This window comes from Oncorhynchus nerka, linkage group LG2, assembly GCF_034236695.1.
Source record: "Oncorhynchus nerka isolate Pitt River linkage group LG2, Oner_Uvic_2.0, whole genome shotgun sequence".
Lineage (NCBI taxonomy): Eukaryota > Metazoa > Chordata > Actinopteri > Salmoniformes > Salmonidae > Oncorhynchus > Oncorhynchus nerka.
The window spans coordinates 579603-596993 of NC_088397.1; the positions used below are offsets into that span (position 1 = coordinate 579603).

The 17391-nt window shown below is 42.7% G+C and overlaps 1 protein-coding gene across 1 annotated transcript in view; it reads right to left on the reverse strand.

Moving 5' to 3' along the window:
• The window catches only part of LOC135573096 (ADP-ribosylation factor-like protein 6), a 28176-nt gene extending 10785 nt beyond the window's left edge, over positions 1-17391 (reverse strand). The window contains exons 1-5 of the mRNA XM_065022099.1: positions 17202-17391; positions 10368-10530; positions 5138-5199; positions 3105-3173; positions 2897-2991 (exon numbers count right to left, since the gene is read on the reverse strand). Of these exons, the coding sequence (XP_064878171.1) occupies positions 2897-2991; positions 3105-3173; positions 5138-5199; positions 10368-10490 (349 nt within the window). The 5' untranslated portion in view covers positions 10491-10530; positions 17202-17391. The remainder of the gene's footprint in view (positions 1-2896; positions 2992-3104; positions 3174-5137; positions 5200-10367; positions 10531-17201) is intronic.

Below are 17391 nucleotides of genomic sequence, written 5' to 3' on the forward strand. Positions count from 1 at the left end.
TACGTTAAAAAGACCAGGCGTTAACTGTGGAGGTAAAGGGACATTACGTTAAAAAGACCAGGCGTTAACTGTGGAGATAAAGGGACATTACGTTAAAAAGACCAGGCGTTTAACTGTGGAGATAAAGGGACATTACGTTAAAAAGACCAGGCGTTTCACTGTGGAGATAAAGGGACATTACGTTAAAAAGACCAGGCGTTAACTGTGGAGATAAAGGGACATTACGTTAAAAAGACCAGGCGTTAACTGTGGAGGTAAAGGGACATTACGTTAAAAAGACCAGGCGTTAACTGTGGAGATAAAGGGACATTACGTTAAAAAGACCAGGCGTTTAACTGTGGAGATAAAGGGACATTACGTTAAAAAGACCAGGCGTTTCACTGTGGAGATAAAGGGTCATTACGTTAAAAAGACCAGGCGTTAACTGTGGAGATAAAGGGACATTACGTTAAAAGACCAGGCGTTAACTGTGGAGATAAAGGACATTACGTTAAAAGACCAGGCGTTTAACTGTGGAGATAAAGGGACATTACGTTAAAAGACCAGGCGTTAACTGTGGAGATAAAGGGACATTACGTTAAAAGACCAGGCGTTTAACTGTGGAGATAAAGGGACATTACGTTAAAAGACCAGGCGTTACTGTGGAGATAAAGGGACATTACGTTAAAAAGACCAGGCGTTTAACTGTGGAGATAAAGGGACATTACGTTAAAAAGACCAGGCGTTAACTGTGGAGATAAAGGGACATTACGTTAAAAAGACCAGGCGTTAACTGTGGAGATAAAGGGACATTACGTTAAAAAGACCAGGCGTTAACTGTGGAGATAAAGGGACATTACGTTAAAAAGACCAGGCGTTTAATTGTGGAGATAAAGGGACATTACGTTAAAAAGACCAGGCGTTAACTGTGGAGATAAAGGGACATTACGTTAAAAAGACCAGGCGTTTAACTGTGGAGATAAAGGGACATTACGTTAAAAAGACCAGGCGTTTCACTGTGGAGATAAAGGGTCATTACGTTAAAAAGACCAGGCGTTAACTGTGGAGATAAAGGGACATTACGTTAAAAAGACCAGGCGTTAGCTGTGGAGATAAAGGGACATTACGTTAAAAAGACCAGGCGTTTAACTGTGGAGATAAAGGGACATTACGTTAAAAGACCAGGCGTTTCACTGTGGAGATAAAGGGACATTACGTTAAAAAGACCAGGCGTTAACTGTGGAGATAAAGGGACATTACGTTAAAAAGACCAGGCGTTAGCTGTGGAGATAAAGGGACATTACGTTAAAAAGACCAGGCGTTTAACTGTGGAGATAAAGGGACATTACGTTAAAAAGACCAGGCGTTTAACTGTGGAGATAAAGGGACATTACGTTAAAAAGACCAGGCGTTTAACTGTGGAGATAAAGGGACATTACGTTAAAAAGACCAGGCGTTAACTGTGGAGATAAAGGGACATTACGTTAAAAAGACCAGGCGTTTAACTGTGGAGATAAAGGGACATTACGTTAAAAAGACCAGGCGTTAACTGTGGAGATAAAGGGACATTACGTTAAAAAGACCAGGCGTTAACTGTGGAGATAAAGGGACATTACGTTAAAAGACCAGGCGTTAACTGTGGAGATAAAGGGACATTACGTTAAAAAGACCAGGCGTTTAATTGTGGAGATAAAGGGACATTACGTTAAAAAGACCAGGCGTTAACTGTGGAGATAAAGGGACATTACGTTAAAAAGACCAGGCGTTTAACTGTGGAGATAAAGGGACATTACGTTAAAAAGACCAGGCGTTAACTGTGGAGATAAAGGGACATTACGGGACCAGGCGTTAACTGTGGAGATAAACATTACGTTAAAAGACCAGGCGTTTAACTGTGGAGATAAAGGGACATTACGTTAAAAGACCAGGCGTTTATGGAGATAAAGGGACATTACGTTAAAAGACCAGAGATAAAGGACATTACGTTAAAAAGACCAGGCGTTAACTGTGGAGATAAAGGGACATGACCAGGCGTTTAACTGTGGAGATAAAGGGACATTACGTTAAAAAGACCAGGCGTTAACTGTGGAGATAAAGGGACATTACGTTAAAAAGACCAGGCGTTAACTGTGGAGATAAAGGGACATTACGTTAAAAAGACCAGGCGTTAACTGTGGAGATAAAGGGACATTACGTTAAAAAGACCAGGCGTTTAATTGTGGAGATAAAGGGACATTACGTTAAAAAGACCAGGCGTTAACTGTGGAGATAAAGGGACATTACGTTAAAAAGACCAGGCGTTTAACTGTGGAGATAAAGGGACATTACGTTAAAAAGACCAGGCGTTAACTGTGGAGGTAAAGGGACATTACGTTAAAAAGACCAGGCGTTAACTGTGGAGATAAAGGGACATTACGTTAAAAAGACCAGGCGTTTAACTGTGGAGATAAAGGGACATTACGTTAAAAAGACCAGGCGTTAACTGTGGCGTTAACTGTGGAGGTAAAGGGACATTACGTTACATTACGTTAAAAAGACTAGGAGGAGGATGATTCACCTGGGTGGTTCAGGAGTGTATAATGAGGAAGATGATTCACCTGGGTGGTTCAGGAGTGTATAATGAGGAAGATGATTCACCTGGGTGGTTCAGGAGTGTATAATGAGGAAGATGATTCACCTGGGTGGTTCAGGAGTGTATAATGAGGAAGATGATTCACCTGGGTGGTTCAGGAGTGTATAATGAGGAAGATGATTCACCTGGGTGGTTCAGGAGTGTATAATGAGGAAGATGATTCACCTGGGTGGTTCAGGAGTGTATAAGGAGGAAGATGATTCACCTGGGTGGTTCAGGAGTGTATAATGAGGAAGATGATTCACCTGGGTGGTTCAGGAGTGTATAAGGAGGAAGATGATTCACCTGGGTGGTTCAGGAGGGTGTCCAGTTCCTCTTTAGCGACCACCATCCTCAACTTGTCTCCACTGTCCACCACAAAGATGATGGCTTGACCCTCCCTGGTGGGAGAGAGGGGGCAAGGGTCAACATGATTCACTGTCAGTACTACCTACCGTGTGTGTGTGTGTGTGTGTGTGTGTGTGTGTGTGTGTGTGTGTCTGAACAGACTCACTTGTAGTAATGTTCCCAGAGGTTTCTGTATCGCCCTTGGCCAGACATGTCGAACACTGTGAAGGAGAGACTGCAGAGAAGAGGAGGATTTAGAAGACTGGAGAGAAGAGGAGGATTTAGAAGACTGGTGAGAAGAGGACAATTTAGAAGACTGGAGAGAGAGGAGGATTTAGAAGACTGGAGAGAAGAGGAGGATTTAGAAGACTGGAGAGAAGAGGAGGATTTGGAGACTGGAGAGAGAGGAGGATTTAGAAGACTGGAGAGAAGAGGAGGATTTAGAGACTGGAGAGAGAGGAGGATTTAGAACTGGAGAGAAGAGGAGGATTTAGAACTGGAGAGAAGAGGAGGATTTAGAAGACTGGAGAGAAGAGGACAATTTAGAAGACTGGAGAGAAGAGGAGGATTTAGAGACTGGAGAGAAGAGGAGGATTTAGAAGACTGGAGAGAAGAGGAGGATTTAGAACTGGAGAGAAGAGGAGGATTTGGAGACTGGAGAGAGAGGAGGATTTGGAGACTGGAGAGAGAGGAGGATTTAGAACACTGGAGAGAGAGGAGGATTTGGAGACTGGAGAGAAGAGGAGGATTTGGAGACTGGAGAGAGAGGAGGATTTAGAGACTGGAGAGAGAGGAGGATTTAGAAGACTGGAGAGAAGAGGAGGATTTGGAGACTGGAGAGAAGAGGAGGATTTAGAAGACTGGTGAGAAGAGGAGGATTTAGAAGACTGGAGAGAGAGGAGGATTTAGAAGACTGGAGAGAAGAGGAGGATTTAGAAGACTGGAGAGAAGAGGAGGATTTAGAACTGGAGAGAGAGGAGGATTTAGAACACTGGAGAGAAGAGGAGGATTTGGAGACTGGAGAGAAGAGGAGGATTTGGAGACTGGAGAGAGAGGAGGATTTAGAGACTGGAGAGAGAGGAGGATTTAGAAGACTGGAGAGAAGAGGAGGATTTGGAGACTGGAGAGAAGAGGAGGATTTAGAAGACTGGAGAGAAGAGGAGGATTTAGAAAACTGGTGAGAAGAGGAGGATTTAGAAGACTGGACATAAGAGGAGGATTTAGAAGACTGGAGAGAAGAGGAGGATTTAGAAGGCTGGAGAGAAGAGGAGGATTTAGAAGACTGGAGAGAAGAGGAGGATTTAGAAGACTGGAGAGAAGAGGAGGATTTAGAACTGGAGAGAAGAAGAGGATTTAGAACACTGGAGAGAAGAGGAGGATTTAGAAGACTGGAGAGAAGAGGAGAATATAGAAGACTGGAGAGAAGAGGAGGATTTAGAAGACTGGAGAGAAGAAGAGGATTTAGAACACTGGAGAGAAGAGGAGGATTTAGAAGACTGGAGAGAAGAGGAGGATTTGGAGACTGGAGAGAAGAGGAGGATTTGGAGACTGGAGAGAGAGGAGGATTTAGAGACTGGAGAGAGAGGAGGATTTAGAAGACTGGAGAGAAGAGGAGGATTTGGAGACTGGAGAGAAGAGGAGGATTTAGAAGACTGGTGAGAAGAGGAGGATTTAGAAGACTGGAGAGAAGAGGAGGATTTAGAACTGGAGAGAGAGGAGGATTTAGAAGACTGGAGAGAAGAAGAGGATTTAGAGACTGGAGAGAAGAGGAGGATTTAGAAGACTGGAGAGAAGAGGAGGATTTAGAAGACTGGACATAAGAGGAGGATTTAGAAGACTGGAGAGAAGAGGAAGATTTAGAACTGGAGAGAAGAGGAGGATTTAGAAGACTGGAGAGAAGAGGAGGATTTAGATGATTGGAGAGAAGAGGAGGATTTAGAGACTGGAGAGAGAGGAGGATTTAGAAGACTGGAGAGAAGAGGGGGATTTGGAGACTGGAGAGAGAGGAGGATTTAGAAGACTTGAGAGAAGTGGAGGATTTAGAAGACTGGGGAGAAAAGTAGTGCACTATATTGGAAATGGGATGCCATTAAGGACATCGTAGTGGTAACGTTCAGACAACGTTCCCCAACAACCTTCAAGGTATAGTTCAGAACATCTGACCATCGTACAGTCATCCATTATTGTCTTATTGATTACCTTGATGTCTTGAACTTCTCGATGCTGAAGCCAATGGTCGGGACGATGTCTTGTGTCTGGGCCTGCATGACACAGGAATAGATTAGACTGGTGTCACTACTCTGGACGGCTCTGACTTAGAATATGTGGACAACTACAAATATCTTGGTGTCTGGTTAGACTGTAAACTCTCCATCAGACTCATATTAAACATCTCCAATCCAAAATTAAATCTAGAATTGGCTTCCTATTTCACAACAAAGCATCCTTCACTAGGCTAGCGGCAGCGTAGCCTAGTGGTTAGAGCGTTGGACTAGTAACCGGAAGGTTGCGGGTTCAAACCCCCGAGCTGACAAATCTGTCGTTCTGCCCCTGAACAGGCAGTTAACCCACTGTTCCCAGACCGTCATTGAAAATAAGAATGTGTTCTTAACTAGTTGCTCCTACCCTCTACTTTTTTGAACATTTTGTTAAAAATCGCGCAACATTTCAGCGCCCTGCTACTCATGCCAGGAATATAGTACGTTCATATGGTTAGAATGTGTGTATAGGAAACCCTCGGACGTTTTTAAAACTGGTTAAATCACGACTGTGGCTATTACATAACGTGCGTTACATCGGAAAGCGCAGGAAAACCTGATCACAGAAAATGGAAATAAATATCCTTGCGCCACTTCCAGCCATTGTTAACAGTGAGCCGAATTAGATAAGACCGAGCATTCAACTCCCACAGCATCCCCATGTAGTCGAGTATCTTGTGAATTTAATCCTCTTTGATTCTTGGTTGAACCGAAAGAGGGGCACGACGTCAGATCATTCCGGAAGAGCTCTCTCCTGAAATTTTTTCCAAGACGACAGCTAATGATATGTACATCGCCTACGGATGATTTTTATCGCTTATTAACGTTTACTAATACCTAAAGTAGCATTACAAACGTATTTCGAAGTGTTTTGTGAAAGTTTATCGTCTACTTTTTGAATTTTAAAAAATGACGTTACGTTGTGAAATCGCTGTTTTTTTCGTTTATCACACAGTCTACATATAACGATATCTTGGCTTTATATGGCCCGATTTAATCGAAATAAAGACCCAATAGTGTTTATGGGACATCTAGGAGTGCCAACAAAGAAGATGGTGAAAGGTAATGACTGTTTTCTATTTTATTGTGCGGTTTGTGTAACGCCGAAATGCTAATTATTTTGTTTACGTCCCCTGCTGTGCTTTTCTGTTGTAGTGTATTGGTGCATGCTATCAGATAATAGCTTCTCATGCTGTCGCCGAAAAGCATTTTAAAAATCTGACTTGTTGCCTGGATTCACAACGAGTGTAGCTTTAATTTGATACCCTGCATGTGTATTTTAATGAACTTTTGAGTTTTAACTAATACTATTAGCATTTAGCGTAGCGCATTTGCATTTCCAGAGCTCTAGTTGGGACGCAAGCGTCCCAGGTAGAGGTAAGAGGTTTTAACTGACTTGCCTGGTTAAATAAAGGTAAAAAAATAAAAAAAAATAAAAAACTCATGCTGCCAAACATAACCTCGTAAAACTGACCATCCTACCAATCCTTGACTTCGGCGATGTCATTTACAAAATAGCTTCCAATATTCTACTCAGCTAATTGGATGCAGTCTATCACAGTGCCATCCGTTTCGTCACCAAAGCTCCATATACTACCCACCACTGCGACCTGTATGCTCTCATTGGCTGGCCCTCGCTTCATATTCGTCGCCAAACCCACTGGCTCCAGGTCATCTACAAGTCTCTGCTAGGTAAAGCTCCGCCTTATCTCAGCTCACTGGTCACCATAACAACACCCACCCGTAGCACGTGCTCCCAGCAGGTATATCTCACTGGCCGCCCCCAAAGCCAATTCCTCCTTTGGTCACCTTTCCTTCCAGTTCTCTGGTGCCAATGACTGGAACGAATTGCAAAAATCACTGAAGTTGGAGACTCACATCTCCCTCACTAACTTTAACCATCAGCTGTCAGAGCAGCTTACAGATCACTGTACCTGTACATAGCCCATCTGTAAATACCTCATCCAAATACCTCATCCCCATATTGTTTTTTTGTTGTTGCTCCTTTGCACCCCAGTATCTCTACTTGCACATTTACCATTCAGTCCAGTGTTTAATTGCTAAATTGTAATTACTTCGCCACTATGGCCTATTTATTGCCTTACCTCTCTAATCTTACTACATTTGCACACACTGTATATAGATTTTTTTCTACTGTATTATTGACTGTATGTTTGTTTTATTCCATGTGTAACTCTGTGTTGTATCTGGTGCCTTGCTTTGCTTTATCTCGGTCAGGGTCGCAATTGTAAATGAGAACTTGTTCTCAACTGGCCGATCTGGTTAAATAAAAATATATATTAATAAATGAATAAAAAGTAGTGGTTAATTACAGAGGAATAGATTAGTAGTGGTTAATTACACAGGAATAGATTAGTAGTGGTTAATTACACAGGAATAGATTAGTAGTGGTTAATTACACAGGAATAGATTAGTAGTCGTTAATTAGTAGTGGTTAATTACACAGGAATAGATTAGTAGTGGTTAATTACACAGGAATAGATTAGTAGTGGTTAATTACACAGGAATAGATTAGGAGTGGTTAATTACACAGGAATAGATTGGGGTAACCGTACTGATTAAGGCCACTTCAGTTCAAGAGGGAAAAAAAACAATTTCTGCTGTTTAATGTTTCTATTAATTAATCTGGTCGTTCCGTAGCTGATTGTACACCATTACGTTTAAGTATTATTAAGTTATTGAGTATTATTAAGTTATTGAGAATTATTAAGTTATTAAGTATTATTAAGTTATTAAGTATTATTAAGTTATTGAGTATTATTAAGTTATTGAGTATTATTAAGTTATTAAGTATTATTAAGTTATTGAGTATTATTAAGTTAAGTATTATTAAGTTATTGAGTATTATTAAGTTATTAAGTATTATTAAGTTATTGAGTATTATTAAGTTATTAAGTATTATTAAAAAGTTATTGAGTATTATTAAGTTATTAAGTATTATTAAGTTATTAAGTATTATTATGTTATTGACAATTATGTGTCAGTTCCCACCAGTGGCCAATTTCCAAAGCGGCAACATAACTTAGTGACCTACAACAAGATAATAGATTTCAGGAATTATTAAATAAATGTTTTATTTTACTGTTAAATTCACCTTCCATTGTTACACATCGTTTTTTTTGGTTCATATTTAAAAACTACAGTTGTGTATCGAGCCATGGTGCCTTTACCAAGATCAGAAACCATCAGGAACAACTAGGAACCTCTGGACTGTCTCCAAGACGTTTGGAGTGGACAGGAAGTGGTTGGTGCAGAGAGAGAGAAGAAGACCAGGGTTGAGGGATATCAGAGATAGATGACCTCCAAGACATTTGGAGTGGACAGGAAGTGGTTGATGCAGAGAGAGAGAAGAAGACCAGGGATGAGGGATATCAGGGATAGATGACCTCCAAGACGTTTGGAGTGGACAGGAAGTGGTTGATGCAGAGAGAGAGAAGAAGACCAGGGTTGAGGGATATCAGGGATAGATGACCTCCAAGACATTTGGAGTGGACAGGAAGTGGTTGGTGCAGAGAGAGAGAGAAGAAGACCAGGGTTGAGGGATATCAGAGATAGATGACCTCCAAGACATTTGGAGTGGACAGGAAGTGGTTGATGCAGAGAGAGAGAAGAAGACCAGGGTTGAGGGATATCAGAGATAGATGACCTCCAAGACATTTGGAGTGGACAGGAAGTGGTTGATGCAGAGAGAGAAGAAGAAGAAGACCAGGGTTGAGGGATATCAGGGATAGATGACCTCCAAGACGTTTGGAGTGGACAGGAAGTGGTTGATGCAGAGAGAGAAGAAGAAGAAGACCAGGGTTGAGGGATATCAGGGATAGATGACCTCCAAGACGTTTGGAGTGGACAGGAAGTGGTTGATGCAGAGAGAGAAGAAGAAGAAGACCAGCGTTGAGGGACATCAGGGATAGACAGGGGTAGATAAACATGCTAACAAGTTAGGGAATAGGGAATAGAAGAAGACTATTGGGCGACTCCTCCTGCAGTTAGGACCGGAGCATCGTCATACTGTTGACCTTCATTCATCCAGGTGATTCTGTTCATTGGTCCACCACCTGTACCTTTGTAATACAACAGTAGAGAGGGCCATTTGAAACTGTCTTCAGACAGGCTTTAGGAAGACAAGTTGAGCTAATTAACAAGAAGAGCAGGACAGCAAATGTGAATCAACAATTCAATAATGAATTGAAAGTTGTGTGTTCGGGTCTTTGTTGCATGGCCTCTTACAGATCCTCCATCCATGACCTCACTTCCTGTAGCAACATTTCTTCATCTCCACCTTTATCTCCACCTCCATCCTCTCCCTCCCTCCCTCCATCTCCACCTCCTCTCTCCCTCCATCTCCCTCCTCTCTCTCTCCATCTCCTCCTCTCTCTCCATCTCCTCATCTCTCTCTCCATCTCCTCCTCTCTCCCTCCATCTCCTCCTCTCTCCCTCCATCTCCTCCTCTCTCTCTCTCTCCATCTCCTCCTCTCTCTCTCCATCTCCTCCTCTCTCTCCATCTCCTCCTCTCTCTCTCCATCTCCTCATCTCTCTCTCCTCCATCTCCTCCTCTCTCCCTCCATCTCCTCTCTCCCTCCATCTCCCCATCTCCTCCTCTCTCCCTCCCTCCATCTCCTCCTCTCTCTCTCTCCTCCATCTCATCCTCTCTCTCTCCCTCCATCTCCTCCTCTCTCTCTCTCCCTCCATCTCATCCTCTCTCTCTCCATCTCCTCCTCTCTCTCCCTCCATCTCCTCCTCTCTCCCTCCATCTCCTCCTCTCTCCATCTCCTCCTCTCTCCCATCTCCACCTCTCTCTCTCCCTCCATCCCTCCTCTTTCTCTCCAGCTCCTCCTCTCTCTCTCTCTCTCTCCCTCCATCTCATCCTCTCTCTCTCCATCTCCTCCTCTCTCTCCCTCCATCTCCTCCTCTCTCTCTCCTGCTTCTCTTCTCTACCTCTCTCCATCTCCTCCTCCTCTCTACCTCTCTCCCTGCGGTGTCTCCTTGTTCCTCTCTCCACCATCCCTCTTCAGGAGATGGAATCCTTATCCTCTGAAAACCAGTTACTATACTGACTTACTCTAATCATAAAGTGTCTATATCACAGCAAACCACTAACTCATCATTAAGTAAGTAGGCTTAATTGATCCAGGCTACCAGTGTAGACTTACATTGGATGGTTTCAGTTGGTTGATGATGGTGGTCTTGCCGCTGTTGTCCAATCCCAGACACAGAACATTCACTTCCTTCTTCTTCAGCCCCAACCAGCCAGCTAGTTTATCAAACAGACCCATTGTCGTTCTGTCTTATTCCCGGGGGGGGGGGGGGGTGTCTCTGTTGAATAAAAATATATATATTATATATAATATATATTATAGTAGCTAAGACCATCACAAAGAAATAAAAGTGTGACAACTGAATGTGCACTGCAAACCTGGGGTGTAGGGCCTAATCATTAGTCTACAACCTGGGCTGTAGGGCCTAATCATTAGTCTACAACCTGGGGTGTAGGGCCTAGTCATTAGTCTACAACCTGGGGTGTAGGGCCTAGTCATTAGTCTACAACCTGGGGTTTAGGGCCTAATCATTAGTCTACAACCTGGGGTGTAGGACCTAGTCATTAGTCTACAACCTGGGGTGTAGGGCCTAGTCATTAGTCTACAACCTGGGGTGTAGGACCTAGTCATTAGTCTACAACCTGGGGTTTAGGGCCTAATCATTAGTCTACAACCTGGGGTGTAGGACCTAGTCATTAGTCTACAACCTGGGGTGTAGGGCCTAGTCATTAGTCTACAACCTGGGGTGTAGGGCCTAGTCATTAGTCTACAACCTGGGGTGTAGGGCCTAATCATTAGTCTACAACCTGGGGTGTAGGACCTAGTCATTAGTCTACAACCTGGGGTGTAGGGCCTAGTCATTAGTCTACAACCTGGGGTGTAGGGCCTAGTCATTAGTCTACAACCTGGGGTGTAGGACCTAGTCATTAGTCTACTACCTGGGGTGTAGGACCTAGTCATTAGTCTACTACCTGGGGTGTAGGACCTAGTCATTAGTCTACAACCTGGGGTGTAGGGCCTAGTCATTAGTCTACAACCTGGGGTGTAGGACCTAGTCATTAGTCTACTACCTGGGGTGTAGGGCCTAGTCATTAGTCTACTACCTGGGGTGTAGGACCTAGTCATTAGTCTACTACCTGGGGTGTAGGGCCTAGTCATTAGTCTACTACCTGGGGTGTAGGACCTAATCATTAGTCTACAACCTGGGGTGTAGGGCCTAGTCATTAGTCTACAACCTGGGGTGTAGGACCTAGTCATTAGTCTACAACCTGGGGTGTAGGGCCTAGTCATTAGTCTACAACCTGGGGTGTAGGGCCTAGTCATTAGTCTACAACCTGGGGTGTAGGGCCTAGTCATCAGTCTACAACCTGGGGTGTAGGGCCTAGTCATTAGTCTACAACCTGGGGTGTAGGGCCTAGTCATTAGTCTACAACCTGGGGTGTAGGACCTAGTCATGAGTCTACTACCTGGGGTGTAGGACCTAGTCATTAGTCTACTACCTGGGGTGTAGGACCTAGTCATTAGTCTACAACCTGGGGTGTAGGGCCTAGTCATTAGTCTACAACCTGGGGTGTAGGACCTAGTCATTAGTCTACTACCTGGGGTGTAGGGCCTAGTCATTAGTCTACTACCTGGGGTGTAGGACCTAGTCATTAGTCTACTACCTGGGGTGTAGGACCTAATCATTAGTCTACAACCTGGGGTGTAGGGCCTAGTCATTAGTCTACAACCTGGGGTGTAGGGCCTAGTCATTAGTCTACAACCTGGGGTGTAGGGCCTAGTCATTAGTCTACAACCTGGGGTGTAGGGCCTAGTCATTAGTCTACAACCTGGGGTGTAGGGCCTAGTCATTAGTCTACAACCTGGGGTGTAGGGCCTAGTCATTAGTCTACAACCTGGGCTGTAGGGCCTAATCATTAGTCTACAACCTGGGCTGTAGGGCCTAGTCATTAGTCTACAACCTGGGGTGTTTCTATTGGACCAATTCAGGTAGGACTCCGCCATTGTTCGTTCTAATTCTTCCATATTTCATAATTCCCTTCTTTTTTACGTTTTAGATGAGTGTGTATTGTTAGATACTACTGCACTGCTGGAGCTCGGAACAAATCTATTTCACTACACCGGCAATCACATCTGATAAATATGGACCAATCACATCTGATAAATATGGACCAATCACATCTGATAAATATGGACCAATCACATATGATAAATATGGACCAATAACATCTGATAAATATGGACCAATAACATCTGTTAAATATGGACCAATAACATCTGATAAATATGGACCAATAACATCTGATAAATATGGACCAATAACATCTGTTAAATATGGACCAATAACATCTGTTAAATATGGACCAATAACATCTGATAAATATGTGTATGGACCAATCACATCTGATAAATATGGACCAATAACATCTGATAAATATGGACCAATAACATCTGATAAATATGTGTATGGACCAATCACATCTGATAAATATGGACCAATCACATCTGATAAATATGGACCAATCACATCTGATAAATATGGACCAATAACATCTGATAAATATGTGTATGGACCAATCACATCTGATAAATATGGACCAATCACATCTGATAAATATGGACCAATAACATCTGATAAATATGTGTATGGACCAATCACATCTGATAAATATGGACCAATCACATCTGATAAATATGGACCAATCACATCTGTTAAATATGGACCAATCACATCTGATAAATATGGACCAATCACATCTGATAAATATGGACCAATCACATCTGTTAAATATGGACCAATCACATCTGATAAATATGGACCAATAACATCTGATAAATATGGACCAATCACATCTGATAAATATGGACCAATAACATCTGTTAAATATGGACCAATAACATCTGATAAATATGGACCAATAACATCTGATAAATATGGACCAATAACATCTGATAAATATGGACCAATAACATCTGATAAATATGAACCAATAACATCTGATAAATATGGACCAATAACATCTGATAAATATGGACCAATAACATCTGTTAAATATGGACCAATCACATCTGATAAATATGGACCAATAACATCTGATAAATATGGACCAATAACATCTGTTAAATATGGACCAATAACATCTGATAAATATGTGTATGGACCAATCACATCTGATAAATATGGACCAATCACATCTGATAAATATGGACCAATCACATCTGTTAAATATGGACCAATAACATCTGATAAATATGGACCAATAACATCTGTTAAATATGGACCAATAACATCTGATAAATATGTGTATGGACCAATCACATCTGTTAAATATGGACCAATCACATCTGATAAATATGGACCAATCACATCTGATAAATATGGACCAATCACATCTGTTAAATATGGACCAATCACATCTGATAAATATGGACCAATCACATCTGTTAAATATGGACCAATCACATCTGATAAATATGGACCAATCACATCTGTTAAATATGGACCAATAACATCTGATAAATATGGACCAATCACATCTGATAAATATGGACCAATAACATCTGTTAAATATGGACCAATCACATCTGATAAATATGGACCAATAACATCTGATAAATATGGACCAATAACATCTGATAAATATGGACCAATCACATCTGATAAATATGTGTATGGACCAATCACATCTGATAAATATGGACCAATCACATCTGTTAAATATGGACCAATCACATCTGATAAATATGGACCAATAACATCTGATAAATATGGACCAATCACATCTGATAAATATGGACCAATCACATCTGTTAAATATGGACCAATCACATCTGATAAATATGGACCAATCACATCTGTTAAATATGGACCAATCACATCTGATAAATATGGACCAATCACATCTGTTAAATATGGACCAATCACATCTGATAAATATGGACCAATCACATCTGATAAATATGGACCAATCACATCTGTTAAATATGGACCAATCACATCTGATAAATATGGACCAATCACATCTGTTAAATATGGACCAATCACATCTGATAAATATGGACCAATCACATCTGATAAATATGGACCAATCACATCTGTTAAATATGGACCAATCACATCTGATAAATATGGACCAATCACATCTGATAAATATGGACCAATAACATCTGATAAATATGGACCAATCACATCTGATAAATATGGACCAATCACATCTGTTAAATATGGACCAATCACATCTGATAAATATGGACCAATCACATCTGATAAATATGTGTATGCGACCAATAAAATGTGATTTGATTTTTAGCTTCCGTTTTAAGAAACGTTTTGCAACAGATTCGACATAATGAATACGCCCCCAGGTATGTATCCACAGACATCCACATAGCATGATGAGAGATGCTGAGCTCTATCTGCTTGGCTGGAAGAGGGAAGGGGTGAGAGATGCTTAGCTCTATCTGCTTGGCTGGAAGAGGGAAGGGGTGAGAGATGCTTAGCTCTATCTGCTTGGCTGGAAGAGGGAAGGGGTGAGAGATGCTTAGCTCTATCTGCTTGGCTGGAAGAGGGAAGGGGTGAGAGATGCTTAGCTCTATCTGCTTGGCTGGAAGAGGGAAGGGGTGAGAGATGCTTGGTTCTATCTGCTTGGCTGGAAGAGGGAAGGGGTGAGAGATGCTTAGCTCTATCTGCATGGCTGGAAGAGGGAAGGGGTGAGAGATGCTTAGCTCTATCTGCTTGGCTGGAAGAGGGAAGGGGTGAGAGATGCTTATCTCTATCTGCTTGGCTGGAAGAGGGAAGGGGTGAGAGATGCTTATCTCTATCTGCTTGGCTGGAAGAGGGAAGGGGTGAGAGATGCTTATCTCTATCTGCTTGGCTGGAAGAGGGAAGGGGTGAGAGATGCTTATCTCTATCTGCTTGGCTGGAAGAGGGAAGGGGTGAGAGATGCTTAGCTCTATCTGCTTGGCTGGAAGAGGGAAGGGGTGAGAGATGCTTATCTCTATCTGCTTGGCTGGAAGAGGGAAGGGGTGAGAGATGCTTATCTCTATCTGCTTGGCTGGAAGAGAGAAGGGGTGAGAGATGCTTAGCTCTATCTGCTTGGCTGGAAGAGGGAAGGGGTGAGAGATGCTTGGTTCTGTCTGCTTGGCTGGAAGAGGGAAGAGAGATGACGCGAAGGCATAAGAACGGCGTTTGGCTGGAAGAGGGAAGAAGTGAGATGACGCGAAGGCATAAGAACGGCGCTTGGCTGGAAGACAGAAGAGAGATGACGCGAAGGCATAAGAACGGAGCTTGGCTGGAAGAGGGAAGAAGTGAGCTCAACCTGTGTCGTGCTTTGCCCCCCGAAGCAGGGCGCCTCTCAAAGGATCAGTGGGGTGGCGTAGGGGCGGATCAAACGATACATCATATTCCTGGTGTTTTTGACGCGCGCCGTTTGGTCAGATGTAGACCCGGGGGCGAGACTGAGAATACCATGTCCGTCTTGTTGAGCTTTGGCACAGAATTTCATATCTGATAAAGTCAGGTTAGGTTATATTTGCTCATCTGTGAGGGCCTATGTTCCGAACCCGTTACGGTGCTTTAGGTGCCAAGGATTCTGCCATATTGCAGCAGTGTGTAGAAGGGAGATCTCCACAATGTAAGAAAAGTGCAGGAGGGCATAGTCAGAGAGAGTGTAAAGTAGAGACAGAGAAAAGCATTGTGGGAGTATCCATGCAGCTGGGGCTCTATTAACTGTGGGAGAGAGGTTCAGTGGGGCAAAGTTCGAGTGATTCGACTGGGAGCCCACCCCAGTGAGGAGGTCTGAAGAGAGAGAGAGATCCAGGTAGGTTGAATATCTTGCGTTTTATTACCATGGTGATCCACTGCACTGCACCCAGTGAGGAGGTCTGAACAGAGAGAGAGATCCAGGTAGGTTGAATATCTTGCGTTTTATTACCATGGTGATCCACTGCACTGACGGAGAGGAAATCACAGAAGATAAATGAGGTCGTTGCAGCAGCAGAGAAATATTAGTGCTGAAGATCTACAGGAAGTTGAGAGAAGGAGGCCCATCCTCCCAGGCCAACAGCCTGACGTAGGATCATTTAGAGACAAAGTAGTGGGGGGGGCTGTGTATAGGTGTATGGCATTGGAGGCTGCTGAGGGGAGAACGGTTCATAATAATGGCTGGAATGGAGTAAATGGAATGGTATCAGAAACATGGTTTTTCATGGGTTTGATACCATTCACTCCATTCCATCTATTACACTCCATTCCATCTATTATACTATATTGCAGCCATTGATTATGAGCAGTTCTCCCCTCAGCAGCTTCCACTGGTGCAGGGTTAGATGGTGATGCAATTTATAATTTTCGCCCCCCCCCCCTTTTAACCTAAATGTTCAATCCGCAACTCTGACCTGCAAAAGGCAACAATACGGAACACAGCGTCTAGTCTGCCGGAAACACACGAAGAAGAAGAAGAGGGTTTAGCCGCTAGCTAGCTAACTTAGCATTTACAATAGCTACAACAAGCGCCACACGTAGCAATATGTTTTCTTCTTCTAGATCATCACATTTAAGGCTAGTTGAGGGTCTCGTTTTAATTCGTAGCTAATGCGCCAGCAACAACGAAAGATAATGTGGTTGATACACCCTTTTTCTGATGTAGCTGGCTAGTTAGTTAGCGTAACATGTTATGATAGCTAGCTGTTAATACATTAGCAAATGAATCTTAGCTAGCCATCTGGTTAGATAGTTAGCAGCGTGACTAGCTAGCTATTTTAGTTAAACCTTCATCCTTGGACCTAGTTTACCAAAACGTAGCTTGACCAGCTTTGAGTTGACTGAACTGGGTTTAATGGGATGTACTCAATGTGCTTATAATCTCATTGAAAAGAAACGATAGCTAAGCTATCAAACGTTAGCTATCTACTTCCGGCAGCATTATGTGCAATGTATCTTCTCTTTACCTGTAAGAGATACTTATGTACGATTCTTCAAACTCTTTTTCTTTCTTCTTCAAATATCAAACGTTTTTCGAAACTCAGTCATAACCAGTCAACCCGACGACATGTTGATGTTTTCAGTCATTTCTCTTGTGACAACATGCCAGTGTGTGTTGTTTTGGTCCCTCAGAAAGCACTGGGAGTTTACACGGTG